This window comes from Fusarium redolens (assembly GCF_020744475.1).
Source record: "Fusarium redolens strain MPI-CAGE-AT-0023 chromosome Unknown BKA55scaffold_1, whole genome shotgun sequence".
NCBI classification, from domain to species: domain Eukaryota; kingdom Fungi; phylum Ascomycota; class Sordariomycetes; order Hypocreales; family Nectriaceae; genus Fusarium; species Fusarium redolens.
The window spans coordinates 5,356,651-5,380,011 of NW_025763664.1; the positions used below are offsets into that span (position 1 = coordinate 5,356,651).

At 49.7% G+C, this 23,361-nt stretch overlaps 8 protein-coding genes across 8 annotated transcripts; 4 read left to right on the forward strand and 4 right to left on the reverse strand.

The window, feature by feature from the left end:
- Positions 1 to 716: 716 nt before the first annotated feature.
- On the reverse strand, positions 717 to 1,462 carry BKA55DRAFT_57151 (DASH complex subunit Dad2-domain-containing protein). The gene is made up of 3 exons (XM_046193077.1): positions 1,195 to 1,462; positions 1,086 to 1,145; positions 717 to 1,035 (listed from the first exon to the last, which is right to left on the reverse strand). The coding sequence occupies exons 1-3, from the start codon at positions 1,406 to 1,408 to the stop codon at positions 878 to 880; spliced, it is 432 nt and encodes a 143-aa protein (XP_046057444.1). The 5' UTR covers positions 1,409 to 1,462; the 3' UTR covers positions 717 to 877.
- Positions 1,463 to 1,603: 141 nt separating this feature from the next.
- BKA55DRAFT_603466 (uncharacterized protein) lies at positions 1,604 to 4,027 on the forward strand. Its single transcript, XM_046196570.1, has 3 exons — positions 1,604 to 1,763; positions 1,829 to 2,258; positions 2,306 to 4,027. The coding sequence occupies exons 1-3, from the start codon at positions 1,715 to 1,717 to the stop codon at positions 3,855 to 3,857; spliced, it is 2,031 nt and encodes a 676-aa protein (XP_046057445.1). The 5' UTR covers positions 1,604 to 1,714; the 3' UTR covers positions 3,858 to 4,027.
- BKA55DRAFT_552397 (Metallo-dependent phosphatase-like protein) lies at positions 4,028 to 5,058 on the reverse strand. The gene is made up of 3 exons (XM_046191428.1): positions 4,897 to 5,058; positions 4,429 to 4,839; positions 4,028 to 4,376 (listed from the first exon to the last, which is right to left on the reverse strand). The coding sequence occupies exons 1-3, from the start codon at positions 4,963 to 4,965 to the stop codon at positions 4,248 to 4,250; spliced, it is 609 nt and encodes a 202-aa protein (XP_046057446.1). The 5' UTR covers positions 4,966 to 5,058; the 3' UTR covers positions 4,028 to 4,247.
- A 251-nt stretch (positions 5,059 to 5,309) lies between these two features.
- BKA55DRAFT_498188 (NUC173 domain-containing protein) lies at positions 5,310 to 9,103 on the forward strand (the record flags this gene model as incomplete). The annotated part of the gene is made up of 2 exons (XM_046186525.1): positions 5,310 to 5,378; positions 5,453 to 9,103. The coding sequence occupies 2 exons, from the start codon at positions 5,310 to 5,312 to the stop codon at positions 9,101 to 9,103; spliced, it is 3,720 nt and encodes a 1,239-aa protein (XP_046057447.1).
- Positions 9,104 to 9,508: 405 nt separating this feature from the next.
- Positions 9,509 to 12,202, reverse strand: BKA55DRAFT_589066 (uncharacterized protein; the record flags this gene model as incomplete). Its single annotated transcript, XM_046194876.1, has 5 exons — positions 9,509 to 9,653; positions 9,703 to 11,438; positions 11,493 to 11,759; positions 11,821 to 11,940; positions 11,996 to 12,202. The coding sequence occupies 5 exons, from the start codon at positions 12,200 to 12,202 to the stop codon at positions 9,509 to 9,511; spliced, it is 2,475 nt and encodes an 824-aa protein (XP_046057448.1).
- A 3,358-nt stretch (positions 12,203 to 15,560) lies between these two features.
- Positions 15,561 to 17,867, forward strand: BKA55DRAFT_552406 (uncharacterized protein). The gene is made up of 2 exons (XM_046191429.1): positions 15,561 to 16,722; positions 16,775 to 17,867. Exons 1-2 carry the CDS (start codon positions 15,828 to 15,830, stop codon positions 17,590 to 17,592), a joined length of 1,713 nt encoding a protein of 570 aa, XP_046057449.1. The 5' UTR covers positions 15,561 to 15,827; the 3' UTR covers positions 17,593 to 17,867.
- A 464-nt stretch (positions 17,868 to 18,331) lies between these two features.
- On the forward strand, positions 18,332 to 20,205 carry BKA55DRAFT_495421 (heterokaryon incompatibility protein-domain-containing protein; the record flags this gene model as incomplete). The annotated part of the gene is made up of 2 exons (XM_046186282.1): positions 18,332 to 18,916; positions 18,964 to 20,205. The coding sequence occupies 2 exons, from the start codon at positions 18,332 to 18,334 to the stop codon at positions 20,203 to 20,205; spliced, it is 1,827 nt and encodes a 608-aa protein (XP_046057450.1).
- Positions 20,206 to 20,331: 126 nt separating this feature from the next.
- On the reverse strand, positions 20,332 to 22,780 carry BKA55DRAFT_603482 (histidine phosphatase superfamily). Its single transcript, XM_046196571.1, has 2 exons — positions 21,929 to 22,780; positions 20,332 to 21,880 (listed from the first exon to the last, which is right to left on the reverse strand). The coding sequence occupies exons 1-2, from the start codon at positions 22,444 to 22,446 to the stop codon at positions 20,635 to 20,637; spliced, it is 1,764 nt and encodes a 587-aa protein (XP_046057451.1). The 5' UTR covers positions 22,447 to 22,780; the 3' UTR covers positions 20,332 to 20,634.
- Positions 22,781 to 23,361: the final 581 nt, after the last annotated feature.

Below are 23,361 nucleotides of genomic sequence, written 5' to 3' on the forward strand. Positions count from 1 at the left end.
ACAAACAAATATCCACAAATACATTATCGTATAATGATGGCTGATAAAACGATTCACAATGGAGGTTATTAAGATACTCAAGGGGAGCCAGTAAGCTCGCAATGGATGCGTAATTTGTCATTTTCTTGACTAGAAAGTCCAGAGGAGGGTTTAGGAATTAGCCATGGAAGACGACATGAAGTATATAGCCACCTGTATCGTCGCTCCATACCAATGCTAAGAACTACATCGACTACTAGCTATCCTCTAGGGCCTGGTAAAGGATTCATAACTTAACACACTCGAATTCCTCGTTTAGCCTTTTGTGGCTTCATCAGATCTTCCTCGAATCGAAACCACTTTTGTTGCCTTTTTTCAGCCAGGCATAGTATCAGTGGACCAGCGTCAACAAGTGATTGCATATCACCTCTCCAAGGATCACCTCAAGTTGCCACGATATCCTGGTGCCTTTGGGTTGAAAACTTATCACCAAAAACGGGAAATTCAGGTGTGTTCTCAAAGACAAGCCCTGATTTCTGTGGGTCACTCTTATTCTTCGTGCTGTACACTCATTCATCCACAAGTCCCCTCCCAGACATCAGTTCCGCCGTTCGATGGATCCCAGAAAGCAGTCGGGGCATAATCTTCCTATCGGAGCGTCCTCTCAGAATATTGCGCTGGAATAGTTGGGAGCTGCAACTCTGTTTGCTGCGGCATGGCTCAAGGATGCCAGCATCCAAAAACAACCTCGTCGAGATGGTAAGGAGCTTGCGGCGTTTGTCAAATAGAAGCTGCCTGTAGCATATCCCCATATAAGCACCCATGAATCGCGAGGCACTCTAAAACTGGGAGGAAGATATCCCGGCTTTCGTAAGTTTTGACCGATGATGAAGTCTTTTCATGATTCTTCTTCCTCGGCTGCAGCTTCTGCAGCTTCCGCCTGAGCTTGGAGAGCCGGTGCATGCTCTGTTGGAATTCGGACTAGTGTTTGAGGCAGAGGCCCTGTTGGATCTTCTGATGCGTTTGTCGGATCGGCTGCCGTCTTCGCCAGTTTGGCTATTGAATAGTTAGACAAGCTCAACAGCCATCAACTTTTAAGAACATACAAGAAGCCATGTTGATGGCACGTAGCACATTATGCCAGTTTCCAACAACGGCTGCAATTGCTACCGAGAGTCAGTCTAAGCACCCAACAGCTTCTCAGAGGCTCATTACCCTCTGTTCCATCGGAAAGAGTCAAGAGTTTCTGTTCCAAAGCTTCCATTTGTGTTGCGACCGCTGCGCTGAGCTCTCGAAGCTCTTTAAGGTTTTCGAGTTCGGCCTTTTTCTCTTCGATTCGCGCTAATAATGCTGGCGACTGTCCACTTGATGAAGCAGACGCGCTCGGTGCGCGCATATGCGAGGATATCGGTCGCGTTGGATATGACATGGTCGTATTTAAGGCGTATCACCAAACTTGGAGTAATTCGTGACGTCTTTAGCAGTAAAGTTGAACACTGCGTTTCCGTCCAACGATGGTGGGGTTCAACGTGGGGAGTTCCGTAACTGGGGCAACCGGTAACCAAGCGCTATGACAAAAACAGTTACGACAGTAAATAGATGCAATCAAAAATTCCCTTTTTCAGACCGACACTCAACAACACTCTGTGACTTGTGCGAAAGCATATCAGCAACGTCCTACTAACTCCACAGGAAGCCTTTGCTCACATTGTTACGAGCCATCGAATTATGAGCTATGGCTAGACTGAACGAACCCCCCGTGTCTACGGACAGTCTCGAAACGCGTATGTTCACCCTCTCGAGCTCCTATAAGTAATATGACGCGGGCTAACCATGTCTTGTTATCAAGTTCGAAAAAAACTTCTACGCCAGAACCGCGATCTTGCAAAATCAAACAACATACGTGCCCTCCGCATCCGAGAACTCGAGAATGACTGCGCATGTATGCTATCAGAGAACCTGGAGCTCAGAGGTCGTATCATAGAGCTAGAGAAGGAGCTTGAAGATAACGATACTCGAAGAATTGCTGATCATGCACTTGCTATCAAGGCGAAGCTTGAATCCCAACTTACAGAATGGGGTACCCTTCTTGCTGGTCTTGGCCTTGAGCCGCCTATGAAGCGACACTCTCCACGACCAAGAAAGTCAACAAAGTCCAGGTTGAGCTTCAGCTCAGCTCGACCCAGTCCTTCACAGCGACGCCTTAGAGATATGGCCCGTGAAATTGAGGAACTGGGACATATTTCAGAAACCAAGTCCTACCCGAGACAGTCCATGAAGTGAGTCATCTTATCAGCATAAACAGAAGTTCTCTAACAATATACAGCCAAGAACAAATCCTAGCACTTCGGTCAGAGGCCGACAACGATGACATGGCCGACACATCTCAATCACCAGATATTGGACCTCCTCCTGTCTCCCATTTCATCGAGGAAGAGCCAGTCAAGGTTGACTCACCCACACGCTCACGCCCTTCACCAACACATATACCAGCACCCATACAAGAGAGTCCCACAAGGAAACTCGCACCACCCGAAAAACTCACATCACCTCAGACCACCAAAACCTTACCGAGATCACCTTCGCCCGAAAAGAAGCAACAAGCAAATGCCACTAAACCCAAGGAAACGGAGCCAGTCAAGGCAAAGCCCTTAGCAACCAGATCAATCGAGACTAAGGTACAAGAAATCGTCGATGAAACCCCGGTACCTCAACCCCAGCCAGTCAAGGTCGGATCAAAGCGAAAGCTCGCCGCTCGAGATGATATGGTTACGAGTAGATCCCAGCGGGCGAATAACGAAAACGAGCCTCCACGAAACGCTACTGACAAGCCTTCGATTCGTGAGAAGGCCGGAGGACGAACATTGAAAGAACTTGGTAATATGAGAAAGGACGCTCGTGAAAAGGCGAGTGCGACAGGCACAAGGAAGCCCCTCGCAGCCAAGAGCACTAACGACGATTTGACCTCGCCAAAGAAGATTTCCAAACCAGTTGCGACTGATGAAGTCGCTGCAGCCAAAGCGGATCTCATGAGATCAAAGGCTTCCCAAGAGAGCCCCAAGCCCAGATCCAAGACTTTGGCTCCTATCACCATTGAAACTGTACTCGAGCCTCCTACGGCCCCTGAAGTTGTAGAGGTGCCATGCGGACTCACAACACCTTTCACAGACTCAGCGCTTCTCTCCCCCAACTCGCCAGATACTGCCGCATCCCAGGAACCCGGACGAGGAGGAACACCTCCACCTGGCGATGTCAATGCGAGCAGAGAACCAGCAAGGCCCAGCCGACGAAATAGGACCGCAGTCAGCTATGCAGAGCCTAACCTCAGAGACAAGATGCGACGACCCACCAAGGAGATGCTCGACGCTGTTGCTGGAGAAGGCAAATATGCTCGAAGGTCTAGTGTAGCTGAGCAAGCCCCAGACACAGCCAGAACGAAGCGTGAGAGCAGTACTGAAGACTCATGGAAGAATCTTCCCAGTGCCAATGCCAACAACACAGAGAACGAGCCTGGGAGCATTCCTGCAAGCCCTCTGGCTGGTAAAGGTTCACCTCCTGGCATCCATAAACTTATAGCTATGCGAGGTGGCAGACGCACATCTATGATGATTCAAGATATTGTTACCAGCAGCGAAACCTCACATGAGGATGGAGAAGTCAAGGAGGAGACGGCTTCTGACACTACTGGTGTCAGCGAAGTTGATGTTTATGAATTCACACCCTCATCACCACAAAATGACGAAGAAGCTCCTGCCGAGATCAAGAAGAAGGCCACTGCTCGTCGACCGTCACGGCGTGTCTCTTCAGCAGTTCACACCGAGGATGGCGCTGGAGCTAGAGAGCGCGCCTCATCTAGGCGAAGGAGTATGATGTTGTAATGATGCATATTGCAATAGCGGGAGTTCGGTAGAGCAGTTGGGCGTTTTTCTCATTTGTTGTTCTTGTTTGTTCAAAAGGAGTACGTTGCTTGTCGGCGCTGATACTGCTTCGATGGATCATACAGACTGGTCACATGCCCAAGATACCTCTACAAAGCGATGGATAATGGTGTTTATTTTTGTCAATATTTGTATTTACAGTTTTAATGTCTTTATTGGACACACACACAAGACCCAATTGGTCAACATTCGGCAGTTCGTCTTGCCAATTGATGCTTTGTTGGATATGAAAGTCCCATCTTGTGGTCTTTCAGAGTGTGACTGGGTATAAATTCTGCTGCTGATCTTGAATACGTCGCTGAATGTAAACTCCCCCTATCTATATGAATTTCATGATGATCCTCCCGCTGAAGGTTCAACTGGTTTTGTGTATGTAACCTTCTCAACCGCCACGTTCTCATTGCCCTTGTCGTCCTTTCGTAATTGGTAGACGTACAGGGTGAGTGAAATGCCTTGGACCTAGGGTAGTCAGTAACCAAACTCAAACACAGATAGCTGGCAAAGCACATACATCCATCAAACAGAAGCTTGGTGTTGGCTCTTCGCTCTCCAGACCTGATCCCTCTATAAAGGCGCCAGTCGCACTTCCGGGATTTACAAAGAACTTATCCATATACTCGAAGGCATCAAAGCGGTGAGTACCACCCCAGCACAGAACATCCACATCCAATTTGTTCGCCTCAGCCAGAAGAAGGTCAGGCTCATTAGAGACAAGTGTAAAACCCTCTAGAAATCCAATTCGAAGGCTTCCGTGGGTGACGACCTGCGTCAATGGCAGGGAAGTGGCCTCGACGTCATAACGGCCTTTCACGATCTTCAGATCGGGGGAGACAGATCGCAAGTACTCGTACGTGTGCTTATCGGTCAAGTTTCCGAGGCAAAGCGTCTGGCTGATCTTTCCGGGAGAGAGGAGCTTCTTGAACTACAGATACAGAGACGCTGTTAGCGATGCGCGCGACCTTGGAAGCACCGCGCGTACCTTGGCGGGAATGTCAAGCGCCCGATCCGGGATATGGAGGTCTCCTATGACGAGAATGAGGAAAGCCATGATGTTTCTCTAAAGATGGGAGAGAAAACGAGGCTATAGACGTATTTGCGATTGAGTAACGAGAGGCGCGAGCTGCTAACACCTTACCCAAGGTCAGCTCCGAGGGGCACAGCTACAGCCAAGTACGTAGGCGCCCGGATACAGCGGTAAGCTGACGCCACATCTTCATAACGGGGAGGGTGACAGATGTGGCTTAGCTTACACTTAGGGAGCCCACATCAAATCCTTATCGGTTCAGCGGGGTGCGATAAGCAAGTAAAAATTTGGGAATTTTTGGCTGGGGTCTCTTTTCACCGAACGATTAATACAGTTGGTGGTTGCGCATTGAATTGCTCAGAATCAAGATGGCGACCCCTTCTCTGGCTGAAAAGCTGGACAAGATCAAGTCCCCTGGACTTCAGAGTCAAAAGAGGGTATGTCTTACTTTTCTCTGTCAACTCAAGCGTCTTCAATCTCGAGTCGCACACTAACAACTTTTTGTTTGCAGACTGTCGTTGTACTCCAGGCCGTCGAGTCGACTCTCAAGGAACAGAACACGGCTCCCACACCAACAGGATACTTTGCGGCTCTTCTCGCCCTTCTTCAGCAGGCGAACAGCAATGACACTGTGAACCCAGAATTGGCGACTCCCGTCGTCTACCTTCTCGACGTCGTTACGCCTTATGCCCCACAACCTCTCCTTCGATCCAAGTTCACACAGATTCTTACTCTTCTCGCCCCGGTTCTTTTGTTGCAGGATGCCGAGGCCATGTTGTTGCGATCGTCCATAGGATGTCTCGAATCTCTTCTTTTGGCCCAGGATGCGGCTTCTTGGGAGCTTTCTGTCTCTCAAATCGGCCCTCGACGTGCTGTTGCTGGACTCTTGAACATGTCTGTTGACCACCGACCGAAGGTGCGAAAGAGGTCGCAAGATGCTCTGAAGAAGGTTCTTCGAAACCCGCCCCCGAGCCCTTCTCTGGATCATCCCGCTGCCGACATGTGCGCCCAGACTGCTACCAAGAACCTCGAGGATCTCGCCGGCAAGATTGCGCAGGCGCGCAAGGGAAAGAAGGCCGATGCTAGTCACGACCCTGCTATGATCCACGCCCTTCAACTGGTCAAGACTGTTGCGGCTGCCAGTGGTGGCTGGCCTAGCAAGAAGATTGAGTCTCTGTGCGAGCTCCTCTTGGGCATTGCCAAGAGCGGAAACGAGTACATGACCATGGCAGCTTTCGAAATTTTCGAGATGATCTTCGAGGGTATGACAGACGAGGTCTCATCAGCCAAGCTCCCGCGACTTATGGAAATCATCTCCGAATTGCGACCAGCTGCCAACGACACCCAACTTGTTCCCCCGTGGCTCGCCATTCTGTCCCGAGGATACGATGTTTCCGCCCAGGTCGAGCCTGAGGAGACTTTCCAGAACCTCCCCCAGCTGTTCGATATGGTCGCTCAGTTCCTCGAGGCACCCTCTGAGAACATTCGAATTTCCGCCTCAGAATGTCTAGTTTCTTTCATGGCCAACTGTATCCCTCGAAATGTCATCCTCGAACCTTCAATTTTCGACGAGAAGGTTCTCGAGAAGCTTGCCAAGTCAGCAGAGTCTCTTTTGACTGTTCAGTTCCAGGCTGCTTGGCTCCAGACTTTCAACGTTTTGGGAGCCATGTTCGATACTTTGAGATGGAGGTCTTATCCTATCTTGATGAACGTCACCAAGACTATTGGTGAAATCCGAGAGAACGGTTCTTTCCGCAACAAGAAGGAGGCCGACGAGGTTATTGGAAAGGCTATCCGAGCAATGGGCCCCGAGGCTGTTCTCTCCATTCTCCCTCTTAACCTCGCAAAGCCGGCAAAGGGCCAGCCAGGTCGTGCTTGGATGTTCCCTATTCTACGAGATTACACTAGCAACACAAACCTAGCTCACTTCAAGAGTGAGATGGTTCCTCTCAGTGAGGTTATGTTCCAAAGGGTTCTTGACCATGGACAGGCTGAGAAGACAATGGAGGTCAAGATTTACGAAACAGTTGTCCAGCAGATCTGGTCTACTCTTCCCGGCTACTGCGATCTTCCTCTGGATCTTACCGATGCTTTCGACCAGGGCTTCGCCGAGATTTTGGCTAACCTCCTGTACAAGCAAGTTGAGTTGCGACTGGATGTTTGCAGGGCACTCAAGACTCTGATCGAATCCAACCAAGCTATTGCCAATATTGAGGACCAGGAGGAGGATCTCGTTCTTCAGAGCCGAGTCAGCCGTGCTGATGCCAAGAAAAACCTCCAGTACCTTTCCAACTTTGCAGGCAACATGCTCGCAGTCCTCTTCAACGTTTACACGCAAACTCTTCCCCAAAGCCGAGGCCCTATCCTTCAGACCATCAACACCTTCCTCAGCATCACACCCAACGCTGAGTTGATGGAGACGTTCGACCGAGTCAGCACTATGCTCGCCACTGAGTTAGAGAAGGAGAAGCCTGTGGAGAAGAAGAAAGAGAGCCAGAAGTCCAAGGATCACATGCCTTCAACAGCCCAGACATTGATGGATCTCGTTATCACAATGTCCGTTTATCTCCCCAGGGAAAGCTTCGCCGCTCTTTTCAAGATTGCCGAAGTCATCATCAACAAGGAGGAGGAGCCTCAACTTCAGAAGAAGGCGTACAAGCTCATCCCTCGCCTCGCGGATTCTGAGATCGGAAAAGCTGCTCTCCAGGAGAGAAGTGCTGAGCTCCAGCAACTTATCGTCTCTAGCACTGAGAAAGTCTCAGCCCCTGCTCGACGAGAGCGCCTTGCTGCCATCATCGCCCTCCTACCTTTTATTCCCGACACCTCCCTTCACTTCATTCCTGCTGTGCTCAGCGAAGTTGTCATCTCTTGCAAGGAGAACAATGAGCGTGCCCGTGAGACAGCATACGAGCTCCTCGTTCGCATGGGACACCGTATGGTCCAGGCTAACGGAACACTCATCGACAACAGCAAGGTCCCTCACATGCCTGATGATGCCCCTGCAGGAACCGCTAATATCGAAGAGTTCTTCACCATGGTGAGCGCTGGTCTGGCTGGTAGCACCCCTCATATGATCTCAGCTTCTATCACAGCCATCAGCCGACTTCTATATGAGTTCCGAAGCGAATTGAGCGACGCTACTCTATCTGATTTGGTCCAGACCATGGATCTCTTCCTTACCTCTAACAACCGAGAGATCGTCAAGAGCTGCTTGGGTTTCGTCAAGGTATGCGTTATCAGCCTCCCTGTCGAGCTCATGCTTCCTCGCCTCTCAACTCTCGTGCCCAACCTTATTGTCTGGAGTCACGAGCACAAGGGCCACTTCAAGGCCAAGGTCAAGCACATCCTTGAGCGCATGGTCCGTCGCTTTGGCTACGACAACATTCACAAGAACACCCCTGATGATGACAAGAAATTGATTGTCAACATCCGAAAGACCAAGGAGCGTTCTAAGAAGAAGAAGGATGCTGCCAAGGGTGAGCATGACGGCGACGATAGTGACGACGACGAGGCTCAGCCCAAGCGCCAGTTCGAGAACGAATATGACCAGGCCCTTTACAGCAGTGACTCCGATGATGATGGTGAATCCGACGATGAGGCTCCTAGGCAAAAGAAGAAGGCCCAGAAGGGTGGCAAGACATACATTGTTGAAGATGACGACGAGCCTCTCGATCTGCTCGACAAGAAGGCCTTGGCCAACATCTCCTCTACCAAGCCTGTCAAAATGCGCAAGCCCACACGCACCAAGGCCAAGGTCGACCTCGATGGCAAGCTCATCCTCGGCAAGGACAGTGACGACGAGGGCGCCATGGACGTCGATGAGCCTAACCCTGAGGCTTCAGGCGTTGGTGCCTACGTCGCCGCTCTCAAGGGCAAGGATGTCGCCAAGCGCGGTCGCGGAGGCAAGCTCAAGTTCTCCAACCGTCGCACCAAGGACGACGACGATGAGGACTTCGAGATGGACGACAACGATGTTGCCACAGTCAAGAGCAGGATCAGCCCTGGACGGGATAGGGGGAGCCGTGGAAGCTTCCGCGGTAGAGGAGCCGGTCGTGGCGGGAAGAGTGGAAGAGGAGGCATCGCTGCAGGACGAAAGGGACTTGGTGTTGAGAAGAGACATGGAGTGTCTGGCGTGGGAAAGCCTAGGAGAGGACGCAACTAGATGCCATAGTTATACCCATTCGATGCGTCATGAGGTTTCGGCATTCGTTTTATATTTCAAGTTCGAGTTTAGATCATGGGTTGTTTCAGGGTAAATAAAAGTCAAGCAATTACGAAGTCTATTAGTACACACTTCATCATCGTATCATGGGGTGTAAATGTATCGTCCAAAGTTCTAACCATTCAAGTACTAGTCATTGTAGTCAAGTCTTTCCACCGATCGGGGTATCATCAGATCATGCCATCGTCCAAAGTTCATTCCATCACCATCGCTTTTGCCGGACTGCAATATCAACAATGTAACCTCCAACGCCTGTTTCCATGCTCAACGCGCTCAAATACTTTACGCACATGCATTATCATGAGCAAAACAAACAGTATTCGAACTTCTCAAAATCATGCAGCATTACTCAAGCACAATTACATCCTCCATTCGACGCGGGTGAAGAGGCGGAGACCGTCTGTCTCCTGCAACAACGGGCTCTTCTCGGTAGTATCGATGTACTGGCTCCCGATATTGAAAAGGTTCGGGTACTCGTTCTTCGTGACGACTATACCGTGTTAGTGTCTATCTGATTTGAGGAGTCACATTCTGCTTACACCTCGCGGTACGGTTCGTAGCCTGGTGCCAATGGCTCATTCATGACCGGGCGAGGCTCTGGGCCAGGTGGATTATAGCGGATGGGACGAGGGTCTCGCTCAAAGTAGCTCCTAATATCACCTCGAGCTCCTGAAGACACAGGGACATGAGCTGGTCCGGCCCGGTGTTCCGTTATAATAGGGCGTTGTCGATCGTCCAGAGGCACGCGGTTGATGGGGATTATCTCAGTGTTTGCGTTGGTTCGGCTGCCTGGTACTAGCCGGGAACCGTCTTGCCAAAGGGCCGCCTGTTGCTCCCTTACAACTCTATATGGCTCCGGAGCAAGCCTGAAGCCAGGCCCTGCTTCATCACGGGATGATGCTGGAAAATCTCCAGTTGAATGGACTGGCACTCGTTCATAGAACCCACCGCGATCTTCCATGACAACTTGGGTATCACGATCGCCCGGTCTTTGCGGCTCGTCATATGGCCGACGACTTACTAAAATCCTCGCTGGGTTGTTCTGTGTTCCACGCGATCTTGTATCATAGCGATATGAAGGATCCAAAGGAGCCGGAGGAGCAGGTATTCCATGAGATCTTGTATTATAGCGATGCACAGGGGCATCGAACATTTGACCACGGGGTGATGAGGTATCGTGGCCAGAGATTTGATAGGGTCTATCTCCATGAACCAATGGCTCACCCATTACAGGCCGTGATATTTCCATGGGCTTGCCTCTTGTAATAGGGCCTCGCAATGGAGAAGAGATGATGGCTGGATGCTGTATACTGGTAGTCATAGGCGGCTCATTTCTGAAGCCTTGTCCCCGAGGAGGTACTGCACGCACAAAGGACGGTTTCATAGTATCAGGAGACGCTGGCTCAATGGATTGCACCAACATATCCTGTAATCGATCGGCCACTCTCGACACAGGCGGATGTGTGCTAGGTGGCGCATCATAAAATGGTGACTTTACCTTGCGGGCAACTTGTGACCCTGAACTTATAAAATGGCCATTTGCGGGATACTGAGGTTTCCCAACATAACCGTTCTCATAAGGTGCAGGCCCTGCACCCCCAGAAACAAGTCTGAGCTGGGATGCAGCAGGCAACTCATCACCCAAAGGAACCAGAGCCGTAGGCGGCGGAGGGCCATGTGTGTACTGAGGAGATGGCCCTTGCGGAGATTGAGGAGCTGGCTCTTGTACATTGCGACTTCGATCAATAGCTTCTTGCCATGCTTGGTACCTTTTGAATCCGCGCTGTCCTTTCTTCTCGGCGGATGTCTTACGCTTGTTTTTCTTCACCTTTCCTTTTGGTTTGGGCGTGACGGGCGTTCTTGCGCCCGGGTTGAGTCTGGGAGATTGGTGACCGGAACCAGCCTGACCAGAGATACTCTGTACAGGCCTGCTGGGAATGGGATTCGTAGACTGATAAACAACCTCTTCGATGGATGAGCCGGACTCGTTGCCAGACTCCTCACCTTCCGAGTCGGATATCACAACAACTTCCCTCAATATCTCATCTAGCTGGTCCCGACCACTCTCCTCATCTCCTCGCCACTTGACGAGGGTGTCCAAACAAAGGGCCTCGACAACTTTGCGAGCATTCTGCCATGTGGTCTCCCTTAGCAAAGTGTCATACCTTGTATGGGTATGACGAATGTGAGCAAGCACTGCGAGTTGAACCCTTCGAGCGAGGGTTATGTCTTCCGAAAGGCCTACTTTTTCCTTGTTGTTTTTGTTCGATGGATCCTATTATTATAAATATCTCATCTGTATCAAGATGTTAGGAAAAGGAGGACAAACCCGTCTGAAAGCATGTTCAATGATCATCCGTCGGTCGGTATTTGGAATTCTGGGAAAGAGATCGCGTAAGGCAGCGTCGACCTGTGCATCGTATTCCTCTTGAGATTCGGGGATGGGTTCGGGGGCACCGCGAGCTGCTGGAAGCATATTCTCCATTACATGGCCTAGACTCGCGCGGGCTTCCTCAACGATTGTTTCTCTAACATGATGTCCGATACGATGGACTTGGTGAGCCAAGATATTTGAGCCGGATGCTTCTTTTGCGTTCTTCAATGCGACCAGGTTAGCAACAGCCGGTTGTGACCTATACATCTTATGTTTTGCATACCGATACGATAAATATCATGGCATCTTTTTCTCGTGATAGTTCTTTGCATGCTTGAGTTAGTTCAGGGTTGCCGGCAGGGACAAACTCGAAACCAGGAGGGGGTGTTTTCTTTGTAGTAATCTATACATGATGGTGAGTGCTGTGATGACCTCGTTGCGCAACAGTTGCATTATACCTGGAATTCAAGCTTCTTCTTTTTGTCCTTGTTTTCAACAAACTCGAAGTACGAGTGATGTTTGGTTGTCTTTGGAAGAGCTGGTTTGGCAACAAAGCCAGGGGGAATAGGTGCTGTATGATCATACTGAGATCTTTGTGCACGTCTATGCCTCTCCTTTGGGCCACCTGCCACAGCCGCGGGCAGGTTTCGTTTTTCTCTCCCCATTTTGTATGGCTATGGTTAGCTTACCATAGTGGCGAGTGATAGAAGTTTAGTTGATATGTTCCGACGAGGGAACTGAAATAGCAACTTGATAGGACCTTCTGAGGCCTAGTAGAACGCGAAATGTTTGCAGAGGATGATACTCTTTGCAGTACCTGTCTGCAAATGCAAGGGTGGTGAACGTATCTTCAAGGTTGGAGAACACAAGCAAAAAAGAATAGATTGTCGCGATGCGTGCGATGCTGCGCAATACTCTGCTATGTTATGCAATGCGATGCAACGACGAAATGTAACGGCCGAAACCGTTTCAAACTTTCACGAGTCGCAACAAGGCACAGATAGATAGACACGGTATATACAAACCGATAAGCGCGTTCCAGTTGACACTTTGGCCGGGCGAGGAATATGTCAGACACGACTGTTCAGGCGCGAGTGCAGTTGGGCGCGCACGGTTGTAGGGCGTAAGGCTCCGACGAGGTTCTCCAAATGCATGCAGATGGGGCCGTTGATGGATGGCCTCAAGAGGCTGAAACTAGAATCAGGCTGTCTCATGTAGCCAATCACGTGCCTTTGAATCCCATTGTCACGTGAACCTGACCACGTGATTAAACATGTGACCTTCAAGTATCCCGATCTCAAATTCACCGAGGCGCAAGCAACATCCACCAGGAGCTATTTTTATTATAGCATGGTCAGTTTGAAAGCCTCATTGCCTCTTGCTTTAATCACGGTCTTGGCAGAGGCTATGTGCTTGCGGTTCGGAACTGGAGTCACTAACGATCTAGCTTCACGGAAAAGTTCAAGCAACGCCAAGACCAGCAGACCAAAGTGGCTAATTTGCATGGGCTGTGCTCTTTAAACCATGCGAAATTTTATCAATGCTAAATCTTCTTTGGCCAGGATCATCAAATTAAGCTCTCATCGCTGCCGGCAGTTGTATTAGATCTGAGTAAAGCGAAAGCGAGGTCTTGGCGTAAGGTTGAACCAAGAACTTCAGATCAGAATTTGCAGATGGCTGAGAATTCAAGAACAAATCCAAAAGGGGTAAATTCTCGAGCCGTAACGTGAACCACAAGCCTGGTACCGATAATCAGTCGATCGACCATCATTCGAGACTCCCGCCACGGCAAAAACCCCGTAGCCAAAGCTTGTTTGAGGCTTCCGGTATGTGGGATGAAGTGAGGGAACCACTGTCGACGAAAGAAGAACCGTCGTTTTGTGAAACAAGTCTCGGTGGATGCATAGCAAAGCATTTTGGATGAAACTCATAATAACGGCAAACGCCGTATCCTCTTGTGTCATTGTCCATCATCGTCAGGGGCAGTGGAGAAGATAATCAGGGCGGCAGTTGAGCCAGCGCCAGGGCGACCACAAACTGGGAAGTTCTATTTTTGTCGAGACTGTCGATCGGTTTGTCTTGTCACGGGAACTCAACACTCATTGGTTGGGGAGTGGCAAAAAAACAAACCGGGTTTGAGGCTTGGATGTCAACACAGATCCGTTCTGTACGGATACTGACAGCACTGTAAACGCCGAAGTTTACTCGGTGCCTTCAGCATCTAGAGCCCGGCGACGGCATAACGGCGTTATTAACACCCGATGTCATTCTTTGTGGCACGATGGAGACCACCAGAGAAGATGAGTGGTCCAACCATCTCAAGAACGACGATCATTGAGCTTACTTGGGAAGCCAAGACTCCAACTTTGATGGCACAGCCTCATGGGTGCCCACTGATGTTACTGTGTGGGTTTACACGATTATAGCAGCGTGGCACAGTAGAAGATAGTGAGCAAACGGTAATGAAGAGCGAGCAATGAGAGATGGAGTATCGTAAAACAGAAGAGGAAAGCGAGCGGTGGGAATGAACCCCTTCAGGCTTCTGAAATGGACTGTGCTCGCGCTGGTGGGATTTTGGGATATGAAGGCGGTGGCAGTGCAATCGATAGATAATATTGATGGTGGCGGTCATCCCCGCAATGTCTTTACGGTAAGGCAAGGCCTTGTCTGTTCATTTCTTATTGAAATGAGCAAGAATCGAGGGAAATGAATCATATAGCGATTCTTCCCTGAGGATCTGAGTTGCCAATGCATCGCTTGAGGAAAAAGTAGCTGCATCTATACTTGAATATCGTAATAGTGGACTCCAGTAGCAGGAGACAAGCTTTGAAAAGCATACCAGCCAGTATAAGGGCACAATTCTATTGTTTTGTACAGCCACGCTCGGGTCGGACGGAAGACAAGTTTCACTACCCGCCAACGCTGATCAGTGAATTGGCTGGTATTTGTTGTTTACTGCACTCCGGTCTGCATAGTTCACACATCAGTGGTCAGAGGCTTCTTGTAGCAAGTCGCTGACGAGCATTCCAGCCATCATAACCGATAGCAATGGGCTGCCGCTTTGCCGTCCGGTTGGAGCAGCCGCCGGAATTAACGGTGACGATGAGATTGATCCTCTCCATCACATTGAACCATATCAGAACTATTGGACGGAGGAATTATTTAGCCGTGCTTTTGTCTGCATCAAGCTTGATAACCTCAAACAAGAGGGGACGATGGTATTCAGACGCAGGCAGAAGAATAATCAACCTGAGGCTTGACCAGATTGAGCCCAGGCCACGAAGCCTCAGAGGATGAGAGACGTAAGCTCGTAGCTGCATCTGCAGGTGAAGTCGACGATGGGCCAGAAATGCATACGAAAAAGCGCAGCCAAAGACGAGCCATGAGACTCTGAAGAACAAAAAGGCCAGCGCCATGCCTCCATCATGGGCTTTTTGGCACCAAGCCTGTCCCAAAGGGGCAGTTGAGCGTCGTCATCCTCAGGCCGCAGACGTCTCTGCTCGTTCGTTTCGCTCTCTTCTTGGAGCTAGACTCTCGCACCTTGTTCGCTTCGCACCCCTCGGAGGGCGAAACAGGGACACGCTCGCTGCTGTCTCTGAGAGGCTCGGTCATCAGAGGCTGAATCTGATTGGCCCCGAGAGTTACGGCGCTGCCTCAATGAGTTATCCACCTCCTTGGCCCTTGGCTTCCACCCTTGGCTTGCACCACCCAAGAAAAGAGCTGACGCGTCCTCACTCCTCTCTCTCACTAGTCGGATTCCCGGCCGCCGATCTATCCCTGCTCCCTGGTCAGCCCTGACAATGGGCAGCGTTACCTGACAGACAGACCTGGATCTAGCGGCTCATAGCGCTCGAATGGAATCAATTCAGGGGCCGAGTCCCTGAAGTTGGGGGCCTTGAGCATGTTTATAGTGGGTTCTCTAAGTGGGCTTCAGTGGCTTTCACCAACTGCTTCCTCCCTGACACGCCGGGGATCTTGTTGTCGGACCCGGCGGGTACGTACCGCCGACCAAGGCACCCACCCCATTCATAGAACACGGTCCCTCCCCAGTTCCCGATTTTCTGCTTGGTTCCATCTTTCCCCTTCTCAACTTCCAAACATTCGCTTCTGTCACAGAACTTCCATCTCTCAACAACTACTTTTCACCGATCACTTAAACAAGATAACACAAACAGATCAAATCTATCGCGACAATACTCGAGTCTTCCACTTATCATCATTTGGGCGACGAATTCAATCTCTCACTCATTAAGACTCTATCCTCCGGTATCGCCGAACTGATACAACAATATGTCGGCTCCTGGCCAGAATAACGTCGATATCGACGCCCTCCTCGATCTTACCGAGTACGACAACTTCCAATCTCCTGCTACTTCAGTATCACCATCAGGAACCTCAAAGGCTACCTTCGCGAGCCCTATCTCAGCCGCTGTCGCTGCTCCCGTTACCACAACTGCCCAGAGCCTGAGCGGTCCTAGTCATAACTATGACATGTATCGACAACAGACGGGTTTTGTGCCCGGTGCTATTGCCAACACCATGGCCGTTAACCAGACAAACAACACTGGCTACCAAGACTTCCGTAGCATCGACTACCTAACCACCTTCAGCCCCGAGGCCGATCTGTTTGATTTCAACACATCTCCTTCGCAGGCTACTCTGGGTGCTTCGGATATGGACATGGACTTTGAGTCGCAGACCGACACACAACAGTTCTTCACTGTCGACCCTAGCAGTATTGAGCAAGAGAACGCTGGCCTTCCTTCACCACCCGTTCTACCTACACAGAACAACGGCCGTCTCTGGCCCGGCGCTCACTCTCAAGCCGCTCTTGCCAAGGCTCAGGCTCAACAGCGACAGCAACAGCAGATCATTCAGCAACAACAGCAGGCTCAACGCCAAGCATCTCAGCCCAAGTCTCGTGGCAAGGCTCCTCAGCCTACAGATCCTATCGTTGAGCAGAAGATCACTCAGCTCCTGAACTCCATGCGAGCCAAGCCCTCAATGCCCGAGAGCCAGGCTACAAGCCCCATGGCCAATCTTCCCCGATCCAAGAAGGACGAAGAAGAGATGGATGAGGATGAGCGCCTCCTGGCTAGTGAGGAGGGCAAGAAGCTCAGCAGCAAAGAGCGACGACAGCTTCGCAACAAGGTCTCGGCTCGTGCTTTCCGTTCCCGCAGAAAGGGTAAGTCTGCTCCCTCGCGATTAATTGAAACAGTTTGCTAATTACCTCTCAGAATACATCACTCAGCTTGAGTCTGAGATTGCCAATAAGGTCAGCGAGAATGGTGACCTCCGAGCTCAGAACCGTGCTCTTGTTGACGAGAACAAGCGTCTGACCGACCTCACCCGTATGCTTCTCTCTTCGCCTTCTTTCTCCAACTTCTTGGACAACCTCAGCAGCAACCCTACCGCTGTTCAGCAGACTCCTCAGCTCAAGGTTGAGCCTCAACCTGAGCAGCGACAGGTGCCCAAGGACATCAACCCCTACAACGCTCAGCAATCTTCTCAGCACCAGATCGGTATGGCCATGATCCCTGAGCAGAACATGGACTTCTCCATGCTCACTCTCGATGGTTCTTTCAACTTCCAGCCTCAAGTCTTTGTTGTCGACACCCCTGAGCTTCCTGATGCTATTGACGCTTCTGTTCTCTCTGGCAAGACCTCCAACTTCGCTGAGCCCATCTTCGATTCCGAGGAGGAGAAGCTTGAGGTGCCCGCCATTGAGCGCCCTGTTGAGAAGCCTGAGGTTTCCGAACCCGTTGATGCCGCACCTATTGATCTTGAGTTTGAGTCTGATCCTGAATTCGCCCTGTTCCACACTGAAACCGCTATTACCACCACTGAGCAACCCAAGGAGTTTGATACTGAGGGTCTATCGCATGTTGACATCTTTGGCGGTGTTGAGTCCGAAAAGGTCCTCGCCCGTCTTGAACTTGTCGATGCCGGTGAGGAAGAGTGTGCAGCTGCTCTGGCTATGGCCCGCGTGCAACGTATCAGCGCCAGCTGTGACGCTGTTACATCAAGGTTAGAACTTCTTACCATTGACCTGTAAACAGTGGTTTAGTGGACTGCGGGGGATGGGAAAAGGACATGCACTAAGCGCTTCATTATTTTCTTATTTGTAACTTTTGGGATTCCCAGCGGAATTGGGATGGGATTAGGCGTTACTGGCACAAAGGATAAATCGCCCATACGAGGTTTCATCGCATTATCTATTTTGTTTTTATCTCCTATTTGGAACGATTGATGACACAGGGAAGTTGTGTATAGTTAGATAGAAAGGCCTGCCGCCGCTCGATATCACAAATTAAACATTGAAGGCTATGATCTGTTTGTTTCTACGTGATGTACTATGCCTTGCATACCTTCTTGCATCTCTAACCTGACTTTAGCGCTGACCTATTGTCTGTAAAGTCTGCCTGCATGGATCTCCGCAAAAGAACCATGATGAGTGGCTGTGTTGCATGTTAGTAACCGTTCGTTGGTTCTGTTAAGTACCGTATCATTCCGTTTCTAATTCAGTGATAATTGCAATGTCCCTTAAGTCTACATCTCCAGTTCGACTAATGAGTCAACGTGCTTTTCGAAAAAGAGCTCATGTTGGTGATTTGACAATCTTCAAAGAAAATAATTCTACGCCGTCGATTGAGGTTTCGCGAAAACGATCTAAAAGAACTGGGCCTTCAAGTTTCGGTCTGCACTACATTTCTCACCATCAACATTCAACCTCTCATTCTAAGGCTCTTTTCACGAATAAGGCTCAATACTCGTCTGTATCTTTATTACCATCCATGGCCGATGTCGTCCAACCATCAGAACCGACAGCTCCAGAGTCATACATCTATACACCATTCACAAATAACTTTACAATTCGCATTCTCACTCTTGAGCCTGGTACGGGCGATGACCCATTAGTCGGTCATCTCGGCTTCGAAAATCTTGATCTCAATCCACAATATGAAGCTATCTCATATTGCTGGGGAACAGATGGTCGATCCTCTGAGATTACATGCGATGGGAAACCGCTTCCATTAACGAAGAGCATTGAAGGCGCTCTCCGTCGTATGAGACATGCAACTAAACAGCGACGCTTGTGGGCGGATCAAGTCTGCATCAATCAGGACGATATTGCCGAACGAAGTCAGCAAGTCAGTCTGATGAATGCTATTTATAAGGGAGCAAAACATGTCTTGGTATGGCTTGGAGAAGACAAGGTAGGGCATGGGCAGGCGGCTATGGACATGATTCACTACCTCGATGGAGTGTTTAAGAACGAGGAGCTGCATAATGAATTCAAAAGAGCTCATTCAGAAGAATTGTTAAGTCAGGATAGAAAACCTTGGGTGCCGTTCTCAAATCTATCGAGGCTGCCATGGGTGAGTTTTATGTGAGACACTCAAGAGCTTTATACTAACGAGAATAGTTTAATCGTATATGGATTGTTCAAGAAATAGGAACAGCAGCACCGGCAACTCTTTACTGGGGCGACGCTGAAATTGACTGGGAAATTCTATCATCAGTCGCGGGCATCTTGAATACGACCTACCACTTCCTACGCTCGCGGTTCGCCGTCTTCACACCTAACATCCGATACTTATATCAACGCTTCGTTGAGCCAGAGGAGGCATACGATGTCAACCATAACCGCGCAGCCTTCATATACGAACTTCACCGTGCAAGGCATCTCTTATCCAAAGACCCTCGAGATCATGTCTATGCTTTTCTTGGCCACTTCTCCATTCGCACTGGTAGTTCGAGCCTTGCAGAGTTGGTGGCGGATTACAGCAGATCGATAGAAGATATCTTCTACGATGTAGCAGTTAGAGAACTCTCTGGGTGCGAATCGCTTCTGCTTTTGTCTGCTTGTCATGCTATACCAGCTACATACAAGAAACGAATTATGAAGAGGGGAGATTTACCAACTTGGGTTCCAGACTGGCGTGTTGTGCCTTTACATCTGATGGGAACCCCTGTGACTCCTCATAGAGCATCAGGGGAGTATCGACCTCAATTGCATATCGACGAAGAAACACAAGCTCTTCACATCTACGGTGTTCGCTTAGATCGTATCCGTCGACCATCGTGGATCTTCTGGAACAACGCTTTTCACTTCCGTCGCAACAACCCTTTTCGCCTCCCCATCGAGGGCTTATGGCGAGATATTTGTGGTCGAAACCAACCCTTCAGCCTACGACAACGCTATAGAAACGGCGACTCTGCCTTTTTCGCCCTTGTGCAAACACTTACAAATGCATGCATCGGAGCAGATCGCTCACGGCCGTATGAGAGTATTCCGAAGGAAGAGTGGCTCGCCAACGGCGCAGCGTATCTCGTCCGTGCCTTAGATAAACCTGGTGCTGTTTCACCAGAGATACAAGAGCTTGCGCAAACGGGAGATGGTTTCAAATGGAGCCATGAAGCAACGCTTGTTACGCGGTATCGAGGTTTTGCGATAACTTTTGGGGGATGGTTTGTTGTTGGGCCGGATATTATGCAAGCTGGAGATGTTGTTGTTGTGCTATACGGAGGTCGAACGCCGTTTTTGCTAAGGAGAAAGGACGACGGGACGTGGATACTTGTTGGGGAGTGTTATGTTCACGGGATGATGAATGGGGAGGTTTTTGACCTTGATGGGGTTGAAGAGGAGGAGTTTATTATTGTGTAAGGCGTGTTGGATATAGATACCCCCATGGATAAACATCCATTATCTGTCATTTTACCAAACCAAGAAGATGTCTGGAGATCATTATTTCAACGACAATTGTGAGATTATTCTAACCTTTAAACAGTTACTCATCATATAATTCCCAGCGAAATCTATGTTTATGTGATAGTCTCAGTTCAGTCAATTTGAACTACCTGTTATAGAATAACAGTCCTTTCAGTTTGTGCCACATATGGCCAGCAATACCTAACATCTCCAAACGAGCGTATATGCAAACTCGCCAATACTAACGCCTGTAAAATCCATCCCAGTAGGTATCAATAGCTCGAGCGATTGTAAGAATCAAAGGGTATAACCATGCATGCAAAAGTTCCTCGTCCAGTTCCAAGATCCTCCATATAGTTTCCCTGTTCACTCGTCCATGCTTATTCAAACACTCTCACGAGCCTTCACTGGTGCCGCTCCCATAACGCTGATGTCATCGTCGCTATCATCCAACGATCGTAGGTGAGGAGGAGGAGGAGATCCCAAGTCCTTGGTCACGATACCAGAAGTCTGAGGAGGCAGTTCGTTTGGACTTCGAAGCTCCCAGCTACCAACACGCTCATGGTGAATGCCTTGCTTTGTCACCACCACATCCGCGTCGCCATCTTTCTTCTTAGGTCCTTTAAAGCCTCCAGCAGTGCTTCCTACAGCAGCGGCACCGTGTGTTGACTCTTCAGGACCCTTCCGGCGTAATCGAAGACCGCCGCAGACACACAAGCAAATAAGTAGGACACCTAGTACAGCAATCGCAATTATTGCTCCAATAACTCCTGCGATGACTGGCCCAATCGAAGAATCATCTCCCCAGTTGGAGCTATCTGAGTCCACGAGAATACACCAAGGAGCAGGTGTAGGTCCACAAACGTTGCACCACTGGTTAGGTGACGTTCCGAGCGCATTCATAGTCTGTATGAAACTAGAGTATGCGATACCATCAGGACCAGATTTGAAGATAGGTTGATTCTGGAAAAATTCGTCCGCATCTGCTGAAGCACGGTAGGACATTCTCACACGAAGACTATCCGTGGATGGCTGTCGATCGGGAGAGTCCGGGTCTTCACCGAAAAGCTCAAAGACCAATGCTGCGCCAGGCTTAGGGAGCGTTGACCAAGGCTCTTGAAACATGTTGTCTTGCGTGACAAGACCTGACAGTGAAATAAAGCTCACTATGGGCTCGAGGGAACCAAACATCAGTGTGAGTTTGTTGTAGCTGCTCCCCCAGCGAATGTTGCTCCTGAACTGTGATGCGACCTTGTACGCCATAGTTCGACCAGCGACAGAGTAGAGAACACCAAGTTCGCTGTTGTCGTCTGAACCGCGGTAGCTGTTTTGTGCGCGCTCCATGGACAATGCATAAGTGTTCAGAAGAGACAGCGTTGAGTTTGCGTGTTTGAGCTCCTCGTGGACTGTCTCATTGTGTCGATACTGATAATCGACGAATTCCCAGAGTTGGTAGGCGTTCCAGAAATTAGCATAGTCGTTGTCAATTGTGCCCTCGAATGGGGCAGTGGAGAAGAGGTTTTGGTAGAAGGGCAGAGTTGATTCGTAGAGATCGTCGAGGCCGGTTTCTTGCGTTAGGTTTGTGGTGATCTCTGTCTGCCATGCTGAACATCTCGAGGTGCCTTGTAATCTGTATTATTTTAGTCAAACTTAGATACGGAGAGGTCAGTGAGCATACGCTGTTGATTCTGGGTCATAGTAGCCCGGAGCTCTAATGCTGGGGTATTGATATCCGTCCAAAGGATATTCAGTCTTGTTATCACTGGAAGCCAAGCTCACAGCAATTTCTTCGCCTCCAGTGCTGTTATCAAATGCGTTTGGTGACGGTGGATAGAAGCCCTGCATGAAAGCCAAAGCACCAGTCGATACCCATTCATCTGTCTGAGAAATAATGTCAAGGTCGTCATTGTCAATCACATCGGGTTTGAGATTCTGGAGATAAGCGGTTTGAATGCTCTGATAATCTGAGTTGTTCACGCCGTCTGGGATATATCGAGCACGGAATGCAGTTCCTTGTCGCAGCATCTGCTGAGCTCCCTCGGGTGTCAAGACGGTACGAAGATTGGCTACTATGGGTGTCCTTTCGCCATGGTTGATGAATGCGACGGCAGCCCAGACCTTTTCTCCAGTGCCGGCTGATTGTGCAATAACGTCATGGGCGAGGGGCAAAGCTGCGATGAGCTTGAATAGAATCATATTGAGGGTAGTGTCTTATACGACAATGCAATGGGAGTTCAACTATAAGTAATCAAAACGAAGCTCTTCCTTCACCATCGAAAAGGTGAGGCAATTGAAAGAGAAGAGAGGCGAAGACCCAGCTCAGCTCAGAAGAGGTGAGGGCCTTAGATAGGTAGCTTATGGTAGAACAAGCTGCACCTACATCTGCAACTGACCGTCATCCATCCACCCAACGCCTGATGCAGCTCTAACACGACCGAGGTTCATGTACAAGAAACCAACGCCTAGTCACAGCGGCACAGAAACTCCTCTCAACTTTCCATTGGCATTCCTCCAACAAGGCTGGCATTGGAAGCGGGGGGGGGGGGGGGCACGATAAAGCCATGGAGGGCCGGCAAGCGATGAGATAGGTCAGCTCACCATGATGCCATCCAATGGCTGAGCTAAAGGATGCAGCCCAGCTTCTTTGATGCTGTGAGTTTAAAAAAGGCCAAGATAGTGCTGAGTGCGGGGTGAGGTGAGCGGATAGAGGAGGCTGGGAAGACGATAAGCCCAGCTCAACTGCAATGGCCAAGATCTCGATGGAAGAAACATTGAGTCAATGATTTTAAATAGCCAAGGAACTGATTCATTCGTGATAAGTACCAAGACCCAAGGCTCGCTTTGGCTTGGCTTTGACCGCTGACTGTGCAGATCTATCCATAAAGAGAATGCTTACCACGGCGGGGTTTGCAGGTCGCGCAATTGAAGGTCATCCTCGTGACATAGAGTAAGACAGGACTACGGTAACATAAGGCCAAATCTAATTCTTTGATACGAAGAAAATGTTTTGGTAAAGGGATATTGACGTCAGTTGCCTTGGAGCCAGCTCGGAGCTAAATGCGCCCACTGACGGCACTTGTAATTGACTAACATAGGGCTTAACACCAATTC